The sequence below is a fragment of the Rana temporaria genome, chromosome 9, assembly GCF_905171775.1.
Source record: "Rana temporaria chromosome 9, aRanTem1.1, whole genome shotgun sequence".
Taxonomy (NCBI): domain Eukaryota; kingdom Metazoa; phylum Chordata; class Amphibia; order Anura; family Ranidae; genus Rana; species Rana temporaria.
In genome coordinates this window covers 87929337-87955728 of record NC_053497.1, presented here as the reverse complement: position 1 = coordinate 87955728, position 26392 = coordinate 87929337, and the positions used below count along the sequence as shown (strand labels likewise).

General features: G+C 42.3%; 1 protein-coding gene across 1 annotated transcript in view; it reads left to right on the top strand.

Annotated features, from left to right (window-relative positions):
* The first annotated feature begins 259 nt into the window (after positions 1-259).
* The window catches only part of ALG13 (ALG13 UDP-N-acetylglucosaminyltransferase subunit), a 401371-nt gene continuing 375238 nt past the window's right edge, over positions 260-26392 (top strand). Inside the window, exons 1-5 of the mRNA XM_040325249.1 lie at positions 260-449; positions 4826-4988; positions 6906-7044; positions 15604-15714; positions 21185-21188. Coding sequence (XP_040181183.1) covers positions 366-449; positions 4826-4988; positions 6906-7044; positions 15604-15714; positions 21185-21188 — 501 coding nt within the window. The 5' untranslated portion in view covers positions 260-365. The remainder of the gene's footprint in view (positions 450-4825; positions 4989-6905; positions 7045-15603; positions 15715-21184; positions 21189-26392) is intronic.

The window sequence follows — 26392 nt, the reverse complement described above, 5'->3', positions numbered from 1 at the left end:
TTATTATTTTATTTATTTCCAGAACGTGGCAAAGATTATTCTACTGCGACTTCTAGTGCAAATAGCATACACGTCTGTACCCGGCGTTCAGCTCACACTTTTCTCTAGTAGATATAATGACTTTGTTACTATTTCCGTCTTCCTTTAGATCCGCAACATTCTCCATCTAGGTGTTCTCTTCATTCTGTTACTATTATGTAGATATGTTGGTCATGTGACAGCTGCGGCTCAGGACGCGTCATCCAATAGTAAACAGCGACACCTGGTGACCAATGAAGAAGTGATCGCTAGAACCAATGGCTGCGAGCCTCTCATGGTAGCAGGAAGAGACAGTCTATGCACACAGAGGCCGCCCGGGAGCTGGGATGGGGAAGAGTGTGTTTGTCACTGTGGGGACCACCAGCTTTGATGAGCTCATCTCCTGCGTGTCCGCCGAACGCTGTACAAGTGTAAGAACTCTACTAGGGACAGAACTGCGAGGAGCTTCGTGTGGGATCATTACTGGAGGGGGGCACAGTATTGTAACCACACTGCTAGAGGATGGCTTCTGATAGGATAATGTTCTACCCCATTGCACTTCAAGTGGACCTTGACTGACTTTCCATATTATTAGAAGCTCCTCCTTCCCCACAAATATGTATATATACATACACCAATCAGCTTCCATGTTTTATTGTCAAAGGGTAATTGAACAAGCAGAAGTTAGAATCTGATTGGCTGCCATGCACCAGATGTTGCTCTCTCCAGTTTTAGTAAATCTCCCCCATACTGTCTGCCCCCAGGGTCTGTCGGAGGCTCTGTTCTCATGTTACTGCTCAGATGAAAGTTTATATTCAAACAGCAGCAACACTAACCATTGGTTTGTACAGAGTACAAATCTGACAGCTGCTGCCGTTCACACACACACACACTGTGGTCATTCATCGTTTATAACCGTCAGCAAAAAAAATAAAACAAAGTTTTTTTTGCAGGTGGCTGCTCCTGGCACTTGTGTGTCCATGTGAATGTCGTCTAAGAATTCTCATTAAGCCCTGGTTCACATTGGAGCGATTTGGCATGTAAAATCTCATGCTAAATTGGCGGATATGGCACCCTCCAAATCAGTGTGATGCCGCATTGATTCCCAAAAGTCGTTTTTGTACTACTTTTGGCGACTTTGGGGTGCGATTTCCATAGGCATCTGTGCAGCAACCTGGGAAAGTTAGGAATGAAATCATGCAAGTTCAGCTGAACTCCGCACAATTTCATTCCCGCTATAAGTGTGAACCTGAACTTAAACAACTATGGAGGTAACTAAAGATCATGGGGTTCCATAGCAGCATTTTGATAGGGGGGGGGGGCTGGCAACCACCCCTCTCCACACTCCACTTTATGCTGCTGGTCTGGTCTCCTATGTGTTAAATGATGTCCAGTATCATTGAACAAACTGCCAGTGAACCCAGGCTGCTGGGCTCATAGAGGAATGTTACACAAGTGTCATTCTCTGCAGCGTTCAGGACTGCCCATGGCCACAGGGAAAAGAGGACCCCAGAATGTCACATTGGAGGACACCAAGTGAAGAGGTATGTATACAAATATAGTTTTAAAAAGGGGGAAGGGGAGCACCAGTGGGAATGACCAACCTAGGGTTGAACTTTAACACTGGAGCCGCCCGTGCTTTAGTGGTAAGCAGTGCCCATGTCGTGGTGCTTCAAAAGCACTGCCCATTCATTACAATGGGTAGGGGTGTTTTTGGAGTGCTGTATACAACGCTCCCAAACCACCCCAAAGATGCTGCTTGCAGGACTTTTTCTTAGGCTTTCACACTTGGGCGAGATGGGAGGCAGTTTTCAGCCGCTATTTCTAGCGCTAAAACGCCTGAAAACTGCCTCGGTTTGAAAGGGGTCTTAGTACACAATCTTTATTGCATAATGATGTATGTGCCTTTGGAGCACATTTCGTTTGGTAACATTGTTCAGTGTCTTCCACTAGTGTGAAATTTCAGCTTGTTAGCTTGTATGTAGGCCAGAGTTGCATCGAAATTTTGGTACCGAAAATGCAGGATGCCTTTAACCGAAAATTACCGTTTTAAAAAAAAAAATTATATTTTTATATATTTTTGTGTTTTATTCAACTTTTTAATTTAATATCAATTTAAATTACTATGAATTTATTGTTGGCCATTCTTGGCACCTTTAGTGCTAGAAAAGCTCAAGAAAAATGCAGTCTGCTGTCTCTTGTAACATGTCTGCAATCTCTTACTTAAACTCAAACACATTGCTAATAGTATTACCAAAATTTCCATTCGGTGCACCACTAGCAGACATGATACAGGACATGGTGAGACTGTAGACCTAGTACAGGAAATGGTCAGAGACTGCAGATATAAAATAAAGGGATCAGTGCAGCCTGGCCAGTGCCCAGATCACACAGACTCGTGACACGGAGATCACTGCTCTGTGTGACAAGGAGGGGAGGACTAGAGCAAAACAAAGCTCATAGAGGTGCAATAGTGTGAACAAGGCCTGAAGCACGATCCAGTCCACTCCAGCAGGGGAAAAAAATCCCCTTATTTCCTCCCACCCCAATCACTTGTAAACAAACCAGCGTCATGTGATGACGCCGGTTCCTCCCTCCCCTCTCTGTACCGAACGGTACAGTGTGAGAGAGCGGATGCAGCACGAGTGCTGTGGGCTGGATCTGTGACAAATGTAGTCACAGATCCAGCCATCCATCCATCCCTACATGTCAGCTATCCCTGCCCGTACTGTGCAATACACAATACCCTGTGCAATACACAATACCCTGTGCAATACTCTGCAATACCCCACAAAACTCTGCAATACCCCACAATACCCTGCAACATCGGCCTATGGGGATTTTTAAGTAGCGAAGTTTGGCGCCATTCCACGAGCGTGTGCAATTTTGAAGGGTGACATGTTGGGTATCTATTTACTCGGCGAAACTTCATCTTTCACATTATGCAAAAGAATGAAGAAAAAATACAAAATTTGGTAAATTTTATAACAGAAACAAAGAAAAAATCATTTTTTTTTTTTACAGAATTTTCAGTCTTTTTTTCTCTTATAGCGCAAAAAAAAAAAAAAAACAGTGATTAAATACCACCAAAAGAAAGCTCTATTTGTGTGAAAAAAAGGACGAAAATTTCATTTGGGTACAATGTTGTATGACTGAGTAATTATCATTCAAATTGTGAGAGCACCGAAAGCTGAAAATTGGTCTGGTTATTAAGTGGGTTTACGTGCCTGGTGGTCAAGTGGTTAAAGAGGTTGTATACCCGCAAACCCCCCAAAAAAACTGTAAGGCAAAGGCATAATGAGCTAGTATGCATTGCATACTAGCTCATTATGAAATACTTACCTTAGAACAAGGTCTCAGCATCGCATGCCGGTCATGCCAAGGGAGCTGACGTTTTCCCCTCAGCATTTATTGCTCCCGGGTTTGCGGCTCCTGCGCTGTGAGTGGCCAGAGCTGCAATGATGTTACTCCTGCACATGTGTGCGGGAGTCCTTAGTTACGATACAACGGGCATTCACTGCGAATGCACCACTGACGTCAGTGGCTGCATGCAGGGTGAATATCTCCTAAACTGTACAGGTTTAGAAGATATTCATTCTACCTACAGGTAAGCCTTGTTATAGACTTACCTGTAGGTAAAAATGGGTATACAAACACCATCTACTGATGACCTGGCCACAACTAGTTCTTGAGGGAGTGTCTTCCATATTTTCACAGCTCTTACTGTGAGGAATCCTTTCCATATGTGGAGGTTACCTTTTTTTCCTTCAAAAGTATAGAGTGCCACTGTGTCCTTTTGAATTGTGAAAGTTAAAGGGGTTGTAAAGGTAAAAGTTTTTTTACCTTAATGCATCATATGCATTAGGGTAAAAAAACATCTTGACAGCACCGGCCCCCCGTTCTCGTCCTCCTGTTCGGTTCCCAGCCTGGCCGTTGATTGGCTAGGCTGGGCGGATTGATAGCAGCGCAGCCATTGGCTGGCGCTTCTGTCAATCACAGCGGATGACGCGGGGGGCGGGCCGAGTGATACAGTCGGCGGCTATGGCCGCCGTTGTATCACGGGAGCGTGCTCGCAAAAGCTTTCCACCATGCGAGGGAGCTTGCATGAACGTGGAAAGCTTTTGCGAGGAGGAGCCGAGACAGCCGCCGAGGGAAACCAGAAGACACGGATCGGGGCCACTCTGTGCAAAACGAACTGCACAGCGGAGGTAAGTATAACATGTTTGTTATTTTTAAACCAAAACAATTTTGACTTTAGTGTCCCTTTAACTCAGTGTTTCTCAATTCCAGTCCTCAGGCCCCCCCAACAGGTCAGGTTTTCAGGATTTCCCTCAGATAAAAAGGCTGTGGTGATTACTAAGGCAGTGAAACTGATCAAATCACCTGTGCAAAATAATGGAAATCCTGAAAACCTGACCTGTTGGGGGGGGGCCTGAGGACTGGAATTGAGAAACACTGCTTTAACTCAACACTAAGTTCAATATACGGACCACTTATGTATTTATGCATGTTGATCATACCCCCTCCTTAATTGCCAGTACTCAAGACAGAATCAATTCAGTTCAGTTAATTGTTTTCCATAGCTGAGCTCCTCCATGCCTATTATCAGTTTGATTACCCTTCTCTACACTTTCTGCAGTTACCCTTTTTAGAGAACTGATGTCCAGAACTGAACTGCATAATCCAGATGAGGTTTTACTAATGTACGGGGGCATGTCTCTCTCTCTCTCTGAAGTCTATAACTAGTTTAATACAAGATAGAATACGTTTATCTGCTTATAATGCATAGCTTTTTGTCTTTGTGCAGATCCTCAAAGAACTTGGATACAACAGAATGATTCTTCAGATCGGAAGAGGAACAGTGGAGCCAGAGCCATACAGTACTCCTAATTTTAGTATGGATGTTTTCAGATACAAAGATTCCCTTGTCCAAGACATTAGGAATGCAGATTTAGTTATAAGCCATGCAGGTAGCAACCAGTTATTTTCTATGTGCTTTTAAAAAATATATTAATGCAAAATGTTAATGGTTACATAGTAAATATTATCGTCCTATAACTCTTTTCCATATAGGAACAAAACTGATATGCAAAAAAATAAAACTTTTAGTAAATTATTACAATCCTGCACAATACTTGATAAACTTTTCTTGTTCAATAAGTGGATACTTTATACCAGCCCTTAAATTTTCTACTTGTATTTTGCGAGTGGAAAATGTGGGCTGCCTCAGAGTAGGGGGTGAGCAGGCAGGGTTGAATGGGAGCCATTCTCCCAGCGATCTCCCCAGGGAAGAGAGAGGCGAGCTGGCAGCCGGATCATAAGAGCGCAGAAGAACTTCGCTGTAACAGCTTTCATTCGAATTGCTGAGTGTCCCCCGCACTCGCTGTCACACATAGCCCTGCCTCCTGGCCTGGGTACTTAGATAGATCACCCGTCTAATGCCGGGATGTGTGACGTGTATCAAAGTACTGGGGCCAGGAGGTGGGGCTTTGTGACGGCAGACGGCAGGATAAAAAAAAAAGAAGTGTATTTTTTCCCCAAAAAGTGCGCTTGTAAGACCTCTGCGCAAATACGGTGTGCCAAAAAGTATTGTAATGACCGCCATTTTATTCTCTATGGTGTTAGATTTTTTTTATATAATGTTTGGGGGTAATTGTTCTAAGTAATTTTCTAGCAAAAAAAAAATATGATAACAACATATCTGAAAAAGAGGCTCAGTCCTTAACCACTTCAGCCCCGGACCATATTGCTGGTCAATGACTAGGCCACTTTTTGCGATTCGGCACTGCGTCGCTTTAACTGACAATTACGTGGTCGTGCGACGTGGCTCCCAAACAAAATTGGCATCCTTTTTTTCCCACAAATAGAGCTTTCTTTTGGTGGTATTTGATCACCTCTGCGGTTTTAAGTTTTTGCATTATAAACAAAAATAGAGCGTCAATTTTGAAAAAAATGAATATTTTTTACTTTTTGCTATTACAAATATCCCCCAAAAATATATAAAAAAAAACGTTTTTTTTCCCCTCAGTTTAGGCCGATACGTATTCTTCTACATATTTTTCGTAAAAAAAAATCGCAATAAGCGTTTATTGATTGGTTTGCGCAAAAGTTATAGCGTTTACAAAATAGGGGATAGTTTTATGGCATTTTTCTTAATAATTTTTTTTTTTACTAGTAATGGCAGCGATCAGCAATTTTTATCGGTACTGCGACATTATGGCGGACACTTCAGACACTTTTGACACATTTTTGGGACCATTGGCATTTTTATAGCGATCAGTGCTATAAAAATGCATTGATTACTATAAAAATGCCACTGGCAGTGAAGGGGTTAACACTAGGGGGCGAGGAAGGGGTTAATCATGTTCCCTGGGTGTGTTCTAACTGAAGGGAGGGGGGGTGGGACTGACATGGGGAAATGACAAATCGCTGTTCATACATTGTATGAACAGACGATAGGTAATTTCCCCCCCTGACAGGACCGGGAGCTGTGTGTTTACACACACAGCTCCTGGTTCTCGCTCTGTAGCGAGCGATCGCGGGTGCCTGGCGGTGATCGCACCCGCCGGGCACGCGCGTTGGGACCAGCACGTTGGGCACGCGCCCCTAGTGCGTGATTCACGAGGTGACGTAGATCTACGTGACCTCGCGCAGAGGAGCCGACCAGCCGTTATACGGCGGCTGGTCGGCAAGTAGTTAAGTGATTAAGGCCTGGTTAGCAGCTCAGGACTTGAAATTTTGAGCCCTGCTGTATACAGTTAAGTTTTATCCTTTCTATTACATCTAATATTTATATCCATTTAGCTTATTCTTAACTATAACATATCAAATATGTTGCCAACAAAAGTACATTAAACTGAATTGTTGCCTAATTTCATTTTTTTTAGGTGCAGGAAGCTGCCTAGAAACACTTGAAGAAAAAAAACATCTAATTGTTGTGATTAATGAAAAACTGATGTCCAACCATCAGCTTGAACTGGCCAAGCAATTGCATAAGGATGGACATTTGTATTACTGCACATGCAGGTATAACACTAAGGCTTGTCGTGTCAATATATAGCTGAATAAGAAGTGTGCATTTCTTCACATTCAGATATGCATTAGCCACATAGGGCACTCACAAGTAATTTTCTTACATTTGTCATTAAAAAAAAAGGCTAATTTCCACACCTGCTCACCAGCTGAAACAGTTAGTCAGTGATTTATTTAATGATCAAAAGCTGGAAAACGTGTATATCTATGAAGAAGTGCATCTCCCATATGGCAATCCCTGACTACATCGGAAAATGGACAATTACCCCTTGGCGCTAGCGTAAAAAAAAATATGCGGCCCCACTGCAAAAGACTTTTTGCCGTGGGGTCAGGTATTTGCGTATCTCCTTTTGTGCTGGGAACATGCCATGGGCCCCGTTCTAACGATCAGGACATGGACCAGTCCCTGTGAAGCCCACCCCCATGTTTTCTGTCTCTGGGGATGGACAAGAAAGATACATTGTATCTTTCTCTGTTCTTGCAGATGTAGAAACAAAATAGTGCCTCGATCAAGGTTTGATCTAGGTCAACACCAGGGTTAGGGTTTGGGTCAAATGTCAGGGTCAGCATTTTTTGCACATGATTTTTTATTTTTTAACCACTTCAGCCTCGGAAGAATTGGCTGCTTAATAACCAAGCCATTTTTTGCCATACAGCACTGTGCTGCTTTACCTGACAATTGCAATGCTGTACCCAAACAAAATTGAAGTCCTTTTTTCCCCACAAATAGAGTTTTATTTTGGTGGTAGTTGATGATCTCTACAATTTAAATTTTTTGCACTATAATATTTTTTCTCAGTTTAGGCCGATATATATTCTTCTTCATATCTTTGGTAATAAAAATCGCAAAAAGCGTATATTGATTGGTTAGCGCAAAAGTTATAGCGTCTACAAAATAAGGGATAGATTTATGGCATTTTTTTTCTTATTATTATTTTTATTTACTAGTAATGGCGGTGATCTTTTTTTTTTTTTTTATCATGACTGCGACATTATGGCGGACATATCGGACACTTTTGACACATTTATGGGACCATTGGCATTTATAAAGCGATTAGTGCTATAAAAATGCACTGATTACTGTGTAAATCTCACTGGTAGGGAAGGGATTAAGACTAGGGGGGCGATCAAGGTGTTAACTGTGTTCCCTAATGTGTGTTCTAACTGTGGGGGGAGGGGACTCACTATAGGAGATGACAGATCGTGGTTCCCAGCTTGTAGGAACTCATGATCTGCATCTCCTCACAGAACAGAGACGTGTGTGTTTACACACTCGCACATCCCTGTTCTGCCTCTCGTGGCCGAAATCACCACCACTGCCAGTCACGAGCATCGGCACCTTTTTCCTGGGCTATACTACAGGTACATACGGTAACTAACATACACATGTGGTATCCCTGCGATTGTAAGGTGCAGGAGAATTTATTTTGGGTTGTTCTTTGGTATACAGCTAATTTTATTTTTTACTATGTTGGGCCAGTTTTCCTTTTGATGATAAAAAATCAGGAGATATCCATTACCCATTTACCACCAAATTAAAGCCCAATTTGTTGTGAAAAAAAACCAAGGTATAATCCACCTGGATGCACAAAGTAGTTTTAATGATATTTACGACTTTACTAACACAAGTCAAAGTTGCAAAATTGGGCTTAGGCACTAAAATTTGTTTTACCCTTGGGTGCGAAGGGGTTAATGACATTTAGTTGTGTTGCACTTCATTCATGTTTATGGGGACTGCCCTTTGTATTTTAAATCAGGCTGCAATACTGATATGTTTTTATACGAAAGGGCCACAGCATTGGCTTTAGTCTGATAGCAGAATTTTGCTCATAAATAAAAGTGGTATGACTTGTAAACAAGACTGCTTTACCAGCACAGAATTGAAAATTGAAAATGGCTAAAGCAGTATTCAACCCAAAGGCAAACATTTAATTTATTTCAACTTACCAATTCTTAGATGTGTTGGCTGCATTAGGTTTCTTTTCTAGACTTTTTCTTTTACTTTCATCTGGTGATCCAGCCAGTAAGTCTGTTTTAAAACGCAACAAAAACAAGCTTTTATCCAGATGTATATGTTTACAGGCATGAGAAAACACATTTAACAAGGGCAGGGGTGCTTACAATGATTAGCATTTATTCACGTAAAACCTTTTTTCCCCAAAAGAAAAATAATTGTTTTGCTGTAAATTAATTATATAGTGTGAGCTAGAGTGTGGCTTCTATGCTGCTGTCTGCTGTACCCCTTGTGCTACTTCATCCAGAGTGAGAGCACTCCAAATACAGGTGTGTTACTGTCCAGGTTAATAGGTGAATATAGAAGTAAAAAGCCTAAAAAAAAAAACGACTGCAGCCACCACTTCTAATGACTGGTTTTGGGTTTAATACTGCTTTTAATTTTTAATTAAATGTTTTCATTTTGATAAAGGATCGTTACAAAAACGAAATGGATAGGACATCAGCCATATATGTTTAGAATATAAGATATTTTTATTTTATTTTTTTTCTCCCTTCGTCTTTCGGGACAGCCACAGTTGAGAGATAGGCTCCTCCTCTTCCTCAGGAAACACTGCGCCAGCACATAAATTCTCACTTCCCCCTGCCAGACCTCAGTTGTTAGTGTTTCCTCCAGTGGGGAGACACTGTGCAGGGAACCAGGCCGGTCAGTCAGGGGACTGAGGCCATTCACATACCTGAAGGGAAGCAGGGCCTTCCAGGGTACTAAAGGTGTGGTACATACCCACCACCAGAAGCCACCCCATCCTCGTCGAGTGCGGCAGCAGGTTGCGGGGGACCCTTATCGCATCCACAGGGCCGCAGCAAGTGAGGCATCTCAGCTTTCCCTGTACATTGTACAGGCCGCATTTTTTTGAACCAGGCGGGCCGGGTGCTGGGTGACGTCATTTCCGGCTGAGCGCCAATGCTTCCCTTTGACCCGCGACTTCCGTTTCCGGGTCGCGGAGCGGATAGGGGGCCGGGCGCACGCTGGAGAGAGTCGGGAACTCGCACAGGCGATGTGAGACTCTGTAGCAAGCAGCCACCTGCAGTCATGTCAGAAGCTGATGCCTAGACAACGCACACTACCTCCAGCCTTCCTAAGGTAAGAGCACCCTGGGGAAGGGTCCTCTCTATCTAAGGATTGCCCCTCCATGTATGGTTCATATCTATGGAGGGGCAGACCCTCGGGGGGGGGGGGGGGGGAGGGCCGTAGTCCCTGCACATTATATGGGGCTAGCGCACTCCCAGGGTTGTAACCATGTTTTAATGTGATGTTTTTTCTGCCTTTTTTTGGGTACCTGTATTTCAGAAAGCTGCTGAAAAGTCGTCCAGATCAATGCATAGCTCTAAAAAGAAGTGTGCCCCCTGTAGGGACACTCCAGCAGAGTCATGGACAAAGGCCTCAGTTAAGAAACTCTCATCCACCTTTTCATCTTTCAAATCTCTTTTTGAAAAGTTTCAGCTCCCCGCTGTTCCCTCCCAGGTTACAACCCAGCCACAGGCTCAGGGCTCTGCACCTGCCACACCTGCTGCTACAGTTACGGCAGATGATCTTGCAGGCCCTTCTCAGGTGGAGCATACACTACCAGATAGTGCCACCTCTGATTCCCTGGAAGAGTCGGAAGGAGAGGACCGGGATGGGGAGTCCAGGAAACCCTCCAGATACAAATTGTCCCTGGATTTTGCGTTTGAGGACATGGGAACCTTAGCTGATGCCATGGACTAGAGGATAGATTCCCTCTTGAAAAAGACATGGGACTCTACAATTGGGAACCTAAAGCCAGAACTGGCTGTTACAGTTGTGGCCCACAACTTAGAGCACTGGCTCTCCAACATACAGGAGCACATTGAGGCAGGAATGGCTAAGGAAGCTATCTTATCCTCCTTCCCTACAATCCTGCGAGGAATTGCTTATATAGCAGACGTCTCAGCGGAATCAGTCCGCATGTCGGTCAGGTCGGCAGCCCTGGCTAATTCTGCCAGAAGAGCCCTCTGGCTCAAAACTTAGCCAGGTGACAGCGCCTCTAAAGCCAAGTTATGTGGGATACCCCCGACGGGAGACCTACTCTTTGGCCCAGGTCTAGAAACGGTTCTAGACCACACGGCAGATAAGAAGTCCTTCCCTCTCAAACGGAAGGCTCCCAAGCCTGAAGGGCAGAAGAAGGCTTGGATCCCTAAGGGCAAGGGCAGAGGAGGGGCGATTTTTCGCCGTCCTGAGCAGCCCCCTAAAAACCCATGACTCTCCAGTAAGGGTGGGAGGAAGACTGGGGACCTTTCTCCCACAGTGGGAGGCAATTTCCCCCAACCAGTTCATCCTGGGAGTCATAAGAAGGGGGTACCGTCTGGAATTTGCAAGACCACCCCCCCAGAGATACCTGGTCACACAGCTACCCAAATGCAAGGAAAAGTCCGAAGCCTTGTTGGGGGCCTTAAGGGAGGATCAAAGCGTAGTCCTCGGAATTTCAGAGGTGGAGGAAGGGATTATATTCACACATTTTCGTCTCGACTAATTCTGAATTTAAAACCCCTGTTCAAATCAATTGCATACAAAAGATTCCGTATGGAGTCGATATTTACAAAAAAGATTCTTTCCCTAGGGAAAAAACACTGCGCTAACACGTGAATAAATATATTGGCCTATCCCCGACAATGTCATTTACGACGAAACGTGTGTAGGAACGGCCAGATTTTGCGTGGAACGTCATCACGCTCACGAGGAGATGCACACACACACACACACACGGAGACCAGCTGACAGGACTGGGACGGATCAAAACGCCACTTTCTGTCTATCCCATGCTGTTTTAATTCATCTTAACTGTAAGTGCAACCCAACCTTTATTAAACCTGTGATCTTTGCAGTACTTCACTATGGAGTGTTTTTGTTCATTTTTCCAACATATATGAGCCATGTGTTGGGGACTGTTGCTGAGGATCTGCCCTTTCCATTCACCTGCCGGAGAAAGTCTGATTGGGAAGACTATAATCATCCCTGTGCCTTACTGACCGCTGATATAGCGGTCAGTGGATTCGGTAAGGAGACTACATCTCACTACCTGGGTGTCCCTTTTTGGTGGAAGAGGATTTTTTCAGTGCACCTCCCTTCTTTTTTCAAATTATTAACCACTTCACTACTTGGGACTTTTACATTGATATAATATTGGTTTCAAACGTTTATTTTATATCATCTTATTCACATTTTTTTTTAAATTTGTCAGTATTTTTCACTTATTTGGTTATTATCACTCAATATTTCTAGCGCTGTACCTTTTTTTTTGTTTTTTTTTTGTATTTTAAGTCGATATTTACAGTCAGAGCCCTTCTCCCCCACAACTGCTTTATGGTATCTCTGGACCTCAGAGACGCGTATCTACACATCTTTCTGTGGCTAGCGGTAGACCTAGATCGAACAATAGTACACCTACAGTTCCAAGCTCTGCCTTTTGGGCTATCCTCATCGCCCCGTATTATTACCAAAGTCTTGGCAGAACCTGTGGCGTTTCTGCGACTCCAGGGAGTGTCCATAATAGCTTACCTGGACGACCTGCTTCTATTTGCAGCATCTCCAGAGCAGCTATCCAGAGACCTGGAAATGACAAAAAATATCCTAACAGACCTGGGGTGGCTACTGAACTTGGAGCAGTCCAGCCTGATCCTATCACATACCTGGGGTACTTGTTGGACTCAACTCTATTAAGAGTGTTTCTCCCGATGGAGAAGGTCTTAAAGCTAGACAGAGCAATGGCCTCCCTCGTGTGCAGTCAACAGGTCTCGATAAGATCTCTGATGTCAACACTAGGGCTGTTGACATCTACCCTCCCAGCAGTCCAATGGGCAGGACTACACTTTCGCCCCCTGCAGGCCTTTGTTCTAAGGGTGTGGGATCACAGTTTAGAGGTTCTAGACACCTTAGTGCAGGTACCGATCAGGTAAAAAGATCCCTCTGGTGGTGGAGGAAAGGTTACAAACCTGTTGCAGGGATGTATGTGGCTTATTCCGGTGTCTCGAGTGGTAACCACAGACGCAAGTGGCAAGGGCTGGGGGGCACACCTGGGATCCCTTCCAGCACATGGCATCTGGAAGTTTGAAGAACTAAAGAGATCGTCCAATTGGAAGGAGCTGAGGGCAGTTGGTCTGGCCCTCAGGTTTTTCCAGGAGGAACTCCAGGGGCACCACACTCAGGTGAGATCGGACAATTCTTCGGCCGTGGCTTACTTAAAAAAGCAGGGCGGCACGAAAAGCGGAGTTCTGTCGGCCCTAGCAGCAGACATTCTGGGCTGGGCCGAGATCAACATTCTCTCACTCTCGGCAGTCTTTCTGAGAGGCAAGAAAAATGTGATGGCAGACTTTCTCAGTCGAAAGGCAACTGAGAGAGAGCGAATGGGTCCTCAATCAGGAGGTCTTCTGTCGCTTGGCCAAGAGATGGGGACCACCAGAGGTGGACCTCTTTGCGTCAAAAGAAAACGCGAAAGCCCCATTTTTTTTTCTCTCTAAACAGAGGAGAGGGAGCACTGGGGGTAGACACACTGACCCAAAACTGGCAGTTCAGAATGTATTACACATTCCCCCCACCAGTATTATTACCCGCAGTTCTGAGGAAGTTTCAGATGGAAAACACTTCCCTGATCCTAGCGGCACCACATTGGCCCAAGAAGGCATGGTTCTCGGTCCTCAAGCAGCTGGCTGTAGAACCTCCCTTATTCCTGCCACCTCGAAAGGATCTCCTCTCACAGGGTCCAGTCCTCTGCCCACATGTCCACAGGTGGAAGCTAGAGGCTTGGCTACTGAGGAGGCCATACTAAAATCTAAAGGGTTTTCAGAAGGATTTATTGCCACCCTCCGTAATAGCAGGAAAAAAGACTCGCATAATTTACAGGAAGGTCTGGCTTCGCTTTAACAAGTGGTGCGTAGGATGCTCCTGTTCGGTGCAGAGCCCCACAGTGATTCTAGAATTCCTACAGTGTGGAGCAGATAAGGGACTTTCCGTAAGTACCCTCAAAGGTCAGATTTCAGCACTTAGTGCATATTTGGAAAAACCTATGGCCACCAACCCCTGGGTAGTCAGGTTTTTCAGGGCTCTATCTAGACAGAGACCAGCTCAGGGTGCACCCTTCCCCAGTTGGGACCTGCCCTTAGTTTTACAGACCCTCACGGGTGCTCCCTTTGAGCCTTTAGACAAGTGTTTACTAAAGGAACTGACCTTAAAAACAGTATTTTTGGTTGCAGTGACTACTGCTAGGAGGGTCAGCGAGATAGAAGCTTTGTCTGTTAGACCCCCTTTTTGCGTTATCTTTCCAGATCGGGTCGTTTTTAAAACCGATCCAGCATTTTTACCCAAGGTGACTTTGAAATTCCACAGAAGTCAGGAAGTAGTTTTACCTTCCCTTTGTCCCAACCCCTCAGGTGAAGGGGAGTTGCGGTTTCATACTTTGGATGTCAGGAGATGCATCCTGCACTACCTAGAGCTGACAAAAGCATTTAGAAAGTCAGACTCATTGTTTGTATCCTTTTCTGGCCCCAGAAAACAAAATAAAGCGTCTCGACGCACAATTGCCAGATGGCTCAGAGTAACCATTGGCCAGGCATATACTTTAGCTGGTAAAGAGATCCCTACGGAGATAAAGACACACTCTACCAGAGCTTTGGCAGCTTCTCAGGCAGAAAAGGCTGGAGCAACGCCAAAACAGATATGCAGGGCAGCAACATGGTCCAGCTATGCCACTTTTTCATAAAACACTACAGAGTGGACCTGGTGTCGGCAGGTGAGCAAGCCTTTGGGCGAAAGGTTCTGCAAGCTGTATTCCCACCCTAGCTGGTAAGTGCTCGTCTATCCTCTCAATTGTGGCTGTCCTGAAAGACGAAGGGGGAAAATTAGAGTTACGCTTACCGGTAACGTCTTTTCCAGTAGTCTTTCAGGACAGCCCTAGTTACCCATCCGAAAAATTGGGAAAGTCTCATAAAAGACCGGAACGCAGCATGATAATGATATGTAATAGTAGGTTATTAATGTGTTCTTGTGTCTCCCCAGCTGACTGGAGGTGATCTTAAAAAACTGAGGTCCGGCAGGGGGAAGTGAAAATTGATGTGCTGACACAGTGTTTCCTGAGGAAGAGGAGGAGCCTATCTCTTAATTGTGGCTGTCCTGAAAGACTATTGGAAAAGACGTTACCGGTAAGCTTAACTCTAATTTTTTTTGTAAGTTTTAACAAAACATAGTAATATTTATTATATTTTAAAGCCAAGTCAATTTTCACTTTTGGATAAAGTGGCAAAGGATCAGAACACCTGAAAAGTTTTCATGGCCAGACATTTTTCTTGTCTAGCAAGTTTTTCCGTCACAGGGCACCAACCAAAGTGAGAGGGAGGTTCTAAAATGCATAACAATCACAGACCGCAGTATAAAACAAAATGTTGACTGGGGTTCTAAAGTACAAGTGAAATGTATGATATAACAAAGATTATGTGTTTAGAACATCTGTGTACATATTTTTTTTTTTTTTAAACATACCACTGTCCTATATCAATATGTAATTTTCTGTTTCTTTATTTTTTGCACAGTACCCTGGGGAACACGCTAAAGTCCATGGATCTTTCATCTCTGAAAGTTTTTCCACCAGGTCAACCTGAAAAGTTTGCTGAATTTTTAGATAAAGCAGTGGGGTTTACATAGCAGTTTATAAGTAGAAGAAATCTATTTCCTATGGGAATATTTAGAAACGCTTATAATGTGGACTCCTCCAAATATTTATAGAACTAGTACTTTAATAGCTTTCATTATCATGGCATGTTATTGCCCATTTCTAAACCATTGTCCAAAAGGCCTGCTACAGATGTGTCGCCTTAATGGCTCCACACTGTGAAGGTAAAATATGCTGTATGTGTTTGTTAGCTAACGGGTAATGCACCAATGCCCTAAAAACTTGACCTTGTTAATTGCCTGAGAATAAATTGTGAAAGTCTATATTGGCAACAATCGGATCCCTTTTTTTTTTTTTTTTTTTTTTTTTTCATTTAAATGCAAGGCAGAAGCTAGAGGGTTGCTGGGGATAGGTATCATCTTTTACAATGTTGTCCTATATGAACAGAACCATTCTATACAGTGGATATAACAAGTCTACACACCCCTGTTAAAATGTCAGGTTTCTGTGATGTAAAATAATGAGACAAACATAAATAATATTGGAACCTTTTTAATGTGACCTATACACTGTATAACTCCATTGAAAAATAAACTGAAATCTTTTAGGTAAAAAAAAAATATTGTGGTTGCATAAGTGTGCACCCTCTTATAACTAAGGATGTAGCTGTGTTCTGAATTAAGCAAACACATTCAAATTAAATTCATGTAAATGGCAGTCAGTACACACATGCCATCATTTTAAAGTGCCTCTAATTTACCCCAAACCAAGTTCAGCTGCTCTATTAGGTCTTTCCTGAATTTTTTTTTAATCGCATGATCATCCTACATCAAAAACCATTGTCCGCAGAGAGCTTCCAAAGCACTGGAGGGATCTCATTGTTAAAAGGTACAAAAGAATTTCCAAGACATTAGATATACCATGGGACACAGTGAAGACAGTCATCTTCAAGTGGAGAAAGTATGGCACAACAGTGACCTTACCAAGAACTAGACATCCCTATAAAATTGAGGAAAAGACGAGAAGAAAACTGGTCAGGCTGCCAAGAGGCCTAAAGCAACATTAAAGGCACTGAGGTTGAACTTTTTGGCCATAATTCCAAAAGATATGTTTGGCGCAAAAACAACACTGCACTTCACCACAGTAAAGCATGGTGGTGGAAGCATCATGCTTTGGGGCTGTTTTTCTTTTCAGCTGGAACAGTGGCCTTAGTTAAGGTAGAGAAAATTATGAACAGTTTCAAATTTCAGTCACTTTTGGAACAAAACCTTCAGGCTTCTGCTAGAAAGCTGGGCATGAAGAGGAACTTCATCTTTCAACATGACAATGACCCAAAGCATACATCCAAATTGTCAAAGGAATGGCTTCACCAGGTGGAGATTAAAGTTTTGGAATGGCCCAGCCAGAGCCAAGACCTGAATCTGATTGGTAATCGGAAGAGGGCTGTGCATAGGAGATGCCCTCACAATCTGACAGATTTGGAGTGTTTTTGCAAAGAGTGGGCAAATATTGCCCAGTCAAGATGTGCCATGCTGATCGACTTATACCCAAAAACACTGAGTGCTGTAATAAAATCAAAAGGTGCTTCAAACAGTATTAGTTTAAGGGCGTGCACACTTATGCAGCCATATTATTTTAGTCTTTTAATTTTACTTCCGTCCCCACTTAAAAGACTTCAGTTTGTTGTTGACCACTTCAATACTGGGCACTTTCGCCCCCTTCCTTCCCAGACCAATTTTCAGCTTTCAGCGCTCTTGCACTTTCAATGACAACCTAAATTAAATTGTTATCATTTTGTTCACACAAATAGAGCTTTCTTTTGGTGGTATTTAACCACTGGGCACTTAAACCCCCTTCCTAACTAGACCAATTTTTAGCTTTCAGTGCTCTTACATTTTGTCATACAACACTGTACCCATATGAAATTGTTGTCCTTTTTTTTTTTTTTTTTTTCACACAAATGGATTTCTTTTGGTGGTATTTAATCACTGCTGGGTTTTTTATTTTTTGCGCTGGGTTTTTTATTTTTTGCGCTATAAAAGAGAAAAGACTGAAAATTCTGTAAAAAAAAAACAAAACATTTTCTTTTCGTTTTCTGTTATAAAATGTAGTAATTTTTCTTCATACATCTTGGCCACAATTTATACTGCTACATATCTTTGGTAAAAATAAGTACAAATTGGTGTATATTATTTGGTCTTTATGACAGTTATAGAGTCCACAAGCTATGGTGCCAATATCTGAAAACTGATTACACCTGAAGTACTGACGGTCTAATTTCTTGAGACCCTAACATGCCAGAAAAGTACAAATACCCCACCAAATGACCCCTTTTTGGAAAGAAGAGATTCAAAGGTATTTAGAAAGATGCATGGTGAGTTTTTTGAAGTTGTAATTTTTCCCACAATTCTTTGCAAAATCAAGATTTTTTTTTTCACAAAATTGTCATATTGGCAGGTTATTTCTCACACACAGCATATGCATACCACAAATAACACCCCAAAACACATTCTGCTATTACTTCCGAGTATGTAGATACCACATGTGTGAGACTTTTACACAGCGAGGCCACATACAGAGGCCCAACATGCAGGGAGCACCTTCAGGCCTTCTGGAGTGCCCAGGCCAATTTTGACATTTCTCTCGTACATAAAATTAATATTCATCATTTATTGTCTAGAAAATTACATAGAACCCCAAAACATTATATATGTTTTTTTTAGCAAAGACCCTAGAAAATACAATGGCGGTCGTTGCAACTTTTTTATGTCGTACAGTATTTGCGCAGCAATTTTTCGAATGCGTTTTTTTGGGGGGGAAATAAACAGTTTTTGTGCTTTAAAAAAAAAAACAGTAAAGTTAGCCCAATGTTTTTGCATAATGTGAAAGATGAAGTTACGCAGAGTAAATGGATGCCTAGCATGTCACTCTTCAAAATTGCACACTCTCGTGGAATGGCGCCAAACTTCGTTACTTAAAAATCCCCATAGGCGATGTTTAATTTTTTTTACTAGTAACATGTTTTGAATTACAGAGGAAGTCTAGGGCCAAAATTATTGCTCTCGCTCTAACGTTCGCAGCGATACCTCACATGTGTGGTTTAAACACCGTTTTCATATGTGGGTGGGACTTGCTTTTGAGTTCGATTCTGCATGCGAGCACATGGGGACAGGGGCACTTTAAAAAATAAAATAAAAATAATTTTAGTTTGGAATAAAAGCGATAAAAAAAAAAAAGTGTCAATTACAAGGAATGTAAACATCCCATGAAATAGGAATATGGCATGACAGGTCCTCTTTACCGTGAGATATGGGGTAATAAGACCCCACATCTCACCTCTAGACTGAATAAAAAAAAAATCCTGGCTTTGTTTGTAGCGGTGAGTCGGTAGAAGCACCGGAGGGGGGGATGTCCCCTCCCGTCGCTTGATCGTTCTTACAGGAGGCGAAACAGCCACCATGATCATCCTTGGGGTGTAGGGAATCGCCGGTTGAAAAAGCTGATATCTGAATGATGCAGGCATCATTCAGATCTCCCCACACAAAGTCAAGGAAGTCATATGACGGCCGGCGGGCAGAAAGTGTTTTTTTTTTTTTTTAACACAAAGTTTTCCATTTATACAATATTTCTAACACATAGCATGTACATACCAAAAATCACACCAACATAGATTCTCCTACTACTCCTGAGTACGGTGATACCACATGTGTGAGACTTCCATAGCCTGGCCACATACTCATACCGAGCATGGCCGAGCAAGTCCTGCAAGCAGCATCCTTGGGGCGGTTTAGCAACGGTGTATACACCGCTCTTAAAAAGCCCTGCCCATTGAAATCAAAAAGCAGCACTGCCGAAGCGCCTGCAAAGCGTAACGGCGCTTTGCGGATGCTTTTAACCTCTTGCTTAAATGGCGGTAAAGTGCCGTTAAAACTAGCAGTGCTTTACCGCTACCGCCCTTACCGCCTCAGTGTGAAAGTGCCAATACTCTCAAAGTTAAGTGTTCCAGCATCCACTAGAATGATTATTTAATTGGTCGATGCCTTAAAATCATGTAATTTTGATGATGTTTCACTATTACAACGATAAATAACTTTTGGCCCTACTAACCACCACAAGCTGCCTGCCCATAATCCTGCAGCTTATTATAAAATGCTTGTACTTCTCTGTATGGCATCTTATAGGGGGATATTCATTTATGGGGTATGCTTGGCTTTCATGTGCTAGGGTTTAGGGTTCCTCAGGGTGTGCAGAAAGAACATCTGCACTTAACAGAGTTATGTGCAGACATTTTGTTAAGCCTGCTATTAGAAGCATATGTCAATTAAACTGCTGTGACATGTTCACTTTAACTACTTGCCGACCAGCCGCCGCAGTTCTATGGCGGCAGGTCGGCTCACCTGCGCGAGAGCCTGTAGCTCTACATCGCCTCGCGAAGTGGCCACTGATCCCGACGCGCTTGCCCGGCGGGTGCGATCACCGCCGGGCACCCGCGATCGCTCGTTACAGAGCGAGAACCGGGAGCTGTGTGTGTAAACACACAGCTCCTGGTCCTGTCAGGGGAGAAATGCCTGACCATCTGTTCATACAATGTATGAACAGCAATCAGTCATTTCCCCTAGTGAGTCCACCCCCCCCCCTACTACAGTTAGAACACACCCAAGGAACATACTTAACCCCTTCCCCGCCCCCTAGTGTTAACCCCTTGCTTGCCAGTGGCATTTTTATAGTAACCAATGCATTTTTGTAGCACTGATTGCTAAAAAAATGCCAATGGTCCCAAAAATGTGTAAAAAGTGTCCGAAGTGTCCGCCATAATGTCACAGTATCGAAAAAAATCACTGATCGCCGTCATTATTAGTAAAAAAAAAATATATTAATAAAAATGCCATAAAACTACCCCCTATTTTGTAGACGCTATAACTTTGTGCAAACCAATCAATAAACACGTATTGCGATTTTTTTTTTTTTTACGAAAAATATGTAGAAGAATACATATCGGCCTAAACTGAGGAAGAAAATAGTTTTTTATATATTTTTGGGGGATATTTATTATGGTAAAATATATATATATTTTTTAAATTGTCGCTCTATTTTTGTTTATAGCGCAAAAACTAAAAACCGCAGAGGTGATCAAATACCACCAAAAGAAATCTCTATTTGTGGGGAAAAAAGGACGCCAATTTTGTTTGGGAGCCACGTCGCACGACCGCGCAATTGTCAGTTAAAGCGACGCAGTGCTGAATCGCAAAAAGTGCTCTGGTCTTTGACCAGCAATATGGTCCGGGGATTAAGTGGTTAAGATATTGCTTTTCGGGAAAGTTTGTCAAAATATTATATTAAACCAGTTTGTATTATATTTTGTGTATTGTTTTACCTGTCTTTACTATTAAATTTTATACTGTGGATTTTATATATGCTCATTTTGTTTACTGTGTAGAACATTTCTATGTAAAAATGGTGTTCAGTAATGGGTTTTCACAATGAATGTTTTCATTTTCCAGTCAGGTAAAGCTGAAGTTTGAGCTTAAAATTATTTTTAGATCTACCACTTTATCAGCCTAATTTGCCCGTAATGCAATATATCATGCAGAGAGCTGGATCCTGGAAGAATTTTTGTTGCGGTGATGCCAGTCCTTTTCCTGTCTCTGAGCTCCCAGTACGTGGGGGTTAGTAGTTTTGGATCTCTAAACTGAATTAAATAGAAAAACATCCCAACGAGGACCCACCCCTTCTCCCATCTCATCCATGGAGTAGAATTAATTTAATAACTTTACTGTCTGTTAATGGGCGAGCATCTGATGCATCACATAATCCTCTTCCCCAGTCAGATCATGCAGTGTACACCATGAAGGAACTTTTCTCCATGGATGGGAGAAGGGGGTGGGTTCCCATCAGGTGCCCTTTTCTACTTAATTCAGCCCCTGATTGAAGCTATTAACCTCCTGTGCATCAGAAGCTTAGATACATGAAGGAGACGAAGCATTCGTGCGGTAAAGATTTCTCCAGGATCCTGCAAAGCGTAGGATGTACCTCCATAAAGCAAAGTTAGGTAACTAAATCGATAGGGTTAAAAATGATTTTTATCTAAACTTATGGCTTTACTCTTAACCCAGAGCCTACTGCAAGTGATGAGCAAGTAGTTGGATTCTGCTTGCATGATCATTAACTACCACTTACCTAAGTGTTCATTGTTGAACATTTCAAACATAATATTACTTTTATTGATTTTTAGAATTCTCCCGTTACACAAATTGTGTAGAGTACATAGAGCCTTTCCATTAGTTCTTGCATAAAGAAACTCATCTAATGTTAAAACCACAGCCATACAAGAACATTTGGGAGAAAGCCAGGTAACCTAATTTAATATGTTTTGTAGTTTGAGAGCACACCAGCGTATCCAGGCAAGTATGTAAATAGATCATACATTGGATTGGCATAGACCTTCTCTGCAGCACAGAAGGTCTTTTCATACATAGTATAGAATTGAATTGTGCCATCTAGAAGTTCTGATGGGCCCATATACCTAATATTAGATTGGCCTTCTATGCAGTGTAGAATGACTGATCATGATTTAGGTTTTGCTCAGTGTTTAACAGTTATTCAAAAAGTTATCTGTGATGAGTTTGAGAACAGAGAATTATGTCACAAGTACAGGCATATGTGTCACAAACTGAGATGACCAAAAGAAAATAAATTTCTGGCTTTAAAGAAGCGGGAGAATAAGTATACCTCTCGGATATCATGTTAGAAATTAAATTGTGCTATGGTTAAACAAGTAGATGGAAAAATGTATAATTGGCTTTGCATAAATTTAATGCAGAAAAGCCTTTTTTAAATATATCAGTGGACATTGAGGCCCATTCACACTATTGTGCTGCATTAGGGCATGTTGTTCTGTGCGTTAAGTGAATGGGCAGCTTAACACACCAAAATATGTGTATGTAGCATATTTGGCAGCACACCACCTGGCTAAAATGTTGCCATGCATTGCACTACAATGCACGTGTGTCGGTGAGGTGCATGCAAGTGCCATTCAGAGTGAGTAACGTTTGTTACAGTGTGCAGTAGTGAGAATGGACCCTTGGGGGTCTATTTACAAAAGAATAACGCAACTCAGACAGGATACACACAGTTTTCAAACTTGATCCAATTAGAAAAATGTGTGAATCTTGGGTAAAAGTTGTGTAAATTTTGTGTGAAAACATTTTTATAAATAGAGCTCTGGCATCTTTGTAGATATTTGTAAAATTTTACAGGCAATTTAGAATTGTTGGGGTACAGCACAAGTATTGGTGCTTGCGCCCTAGTTACAGACAGGTATGCAATTTTTGTTTGTGTCTGCGGTGGGAAATGAGTGTCCACACCGGACTCTCTCTCTCTCTCTCTCTCTCTCTCCTGCCTTCTCTTCTTGGCCACTGCGCCAACCATACTGACAGGCATTTCGCCAAATATTTTTTTATGTAGGGGTGGGCAGAGCCTGATGGCGAACTCCATGCCACTTCAGTCTGCTCCACTCCACTTTTAATTGACAGTGCATAGGAGTAGGTAGATCCTTGGCCTCTATTTAGTCCAATAACGCCTTTTAAATCTACCCACTGATGTGTAATGTGTGGTTGAAGGTAGAAATGGCGCTACATTAATTAATACATATATGTAAAAGTGCAATGTGAGTAATATGGGTAGTGATTTCCCCCTTTTGGTATGAAGTGTAGTAAAGTGCACCTGTGCTTAATAGTAAAAAAACATAAATGCAATAAAAAGATCAAATAAATGCAATGGTGCACGTTAATAAAAGATCTTGGTGCTAAATATAAGTCTTAGGTGCTGCATATGGATTATTACCTCCAAATCCAAATGTATACATAAAATAAATGACAGAAGGAAATTAATAAAAATAAATGTAAAAATGAAGTGAAAAAGTGCTTTGTGAACTTCTAGTTCCTTATTTCACACAGTGACCACCTCAAACTGTGCTCCAACTCACCGGATTTTCACCCCCTCTTGGGGTCTACAGCGTTCACAGTGTATTCCACTGTGCAGCACTCTGGCAATAATACGTCCTGGTGTGATCCTGGTGGTGCTCCCAGTGATTATCCCATATGAAGGAGAAAAAGGGTCCCAAATAGTGTAATAACGTTTTAAGATGTTCAACTTTCATTATATAGTCAAATGAGTACTCACAATTTAGTGGGTTTAGCAGAGCATGTCATTTTATATGTAAAAACGGAAGTGTTGTAGCGTTCTGTCGGATCGCTCATGATGTGTAATGTGACACAGAACTGAAGCAGACTTGACGGGGAACTAGTCCTTCAGGTCCCCATCGGGCTCCACCCAGTGACAAGTATTTCCCATCTTTTGCTACCTCTGTAGGTCAGTTTTCTAAGCTGAGAACTGGCAGTAAATATTTTTACTAAATTCTTTCAACCAACATTAACCACTTCAGCCCCGGAATAATTTACCCCCTTCCTTACCAGAGCACTTTTTGCGATTCGGCACTGTGTCGCTTTAACTGACAATTGCGCGGTCGTGCGACGTGGCTCCCAAACAAAATTGACGTCCTTTTTTTCCCACAAATAGAGCTTTCTTTTGGTGGCATTTGATCACCTCTGATAGAGCAACAATTTTGAAAAAAAAAATGCAATATTTTCTACTTTTTGCTATAATAAATATCCCCAAAAAATCTATAAATAAAAACATTTCCTCGGTTTAGGCCGATACATATTCTTCTACATATTTTTGGTAAAAAAAAATCGCAATAAGAGTATATTGATTGGTTTGCGCAAAAGTTATAGCGCCTACAAAATAGGGGATAGTTTTATTGCATTTTTTTTTTGCTAGTTATGGCGTCGATCTGCGATTTTTATTGCGACGGACATATTGGACAGTTTTGACACATTTTTGGGACCATTCGCATTTATACAGTGATCAGTACTGGGAACACACATTGGTCTCCTCACCTGACAGGACCGTGGATCTGTGTGTTTACACACACAGATCCATGGTCCTGCCGTGATTGTGGGCAATCTCGGGTGCCGGGGCATGTGCACCGGATCCCGCGCGCGCCCCCTAGACGGCCGGGAAGCCCGGGACGTCATATGACGTCCACCCAGAATGGGAGATCCCATCTGTGGACATCATTTGACGCTGGGTGGTAGGGAAGTGGTTAATATATTTTTAATCCTTATGCTGCTAGCAAAGAATTGATAGGACAATGAATTGATAGGACAAAAACCCTCACTTGTACCCAGTGAAGTGAACAGCCTCAGATGAAACAAATCTCCCTACATAAGTTTTACATGTATATCTGCTGTTTTCAGCTTGCTATATACTTTAGCATAGTGTCCATTGTGTTAGAGATGTATTTTTTTTCTTCCTTTTCAGCACTGGGTGTGGATTCTTGGCATACATTGTGTGACAGCTGATTGGAGGAAAGGCATACCCCCCTCCACATAGGCAAAGGAATGAATGTGCAGAACTGTGCTGTGAATAGAAAAACTCTCTGCTAATTTATTTATAGCACCCACCCCGACACAAGTTTCAGGCTGGTTTTATCTCGGTTGTCGGAGAACTTGTCAGAAGTTATCATGCTGATAACAAAATGGAGCAGCAGAAAGACACAAGACTTGAGGCTTTGGAGAGCGAAAAGAAAACACTACAGATATATGTGCTTAGGTCAAATTTCATGATTCAGGTTTACATCTATTTTAAACTTTTTTTTGGTGGCTGAGGAAAGACTCCTCAGATAAGCACACCCTCCTGCCTGCATGCTTGAGCGAAGGGCAGATGGATTCCAGGAAGTAAATACAACATGAATCATCTGCCCTAAGGGCTGCTTCACACCGAAAAGCGTGTGTTCTCATACAGTTTCAGCTTTGACAGCCCATTTGATCTAGCTCACACTTTTTTTCTTTAAAGCAGTGGTCTCCAAACTGCAGCCCTTTGATTGCCTTTATCCGGCCCTTGGGGCACTATTCTGCCATCTGACACTGACAGTGAAGCACCATTTCTCCCACTAACACCACTAATAGGACACTATTCCTCCCTATGATACCAACAATGGGGCACTATTCCTCCCCTAATACCAGATGTTTAGTCCCACTGATGCCAGGAAAATTTCCACCCCCGCATGCCAAAGTCCGGCCCCCCAAGAGTCTGAAGGACAATAAACCGGATCTTTGTTTAGAATGTTTGGAGACCCCTGCTTTAAAGGATAATGATTTTGCATAAATAAATAGAAGCTGATCATTTTAATCACCCCTGCCAGTGTTAAGTGGTTTGTCTTGTCCATGTAAATTGATGCATTCTGCTGGAGAGCTTTTGAAAACCACGGACTTGCTAACTGGATCACCAGATGAAAATAGAAGAACGAAAGCCTTAAAAAGAAAACTAATACAGCTATCGCATCTAAGAATTGGTAAGTTGTAATACAATGTCTGCTTTTGAGTTTAATACTGCTTTAAGATTTTCTATAGTAAAAGAGGCTAAAAGCAGCAAGGAATTAATCTGTACCATATACCTAAAACAGTGTGTTTAGTGTCCTAAGCTATGCCATTGTAACCCAGATTCCAAAAATGTTGGGGCACTGCATAAAATCTACATAACAGAATGCAATGATTTGCAAATCCCATAAACCCATAGTTTATTCCCAATAGAAATCATATCAAATGTTTAAACTGAGAAAATGTACCATTTTAAGAAAAAACTAAGGT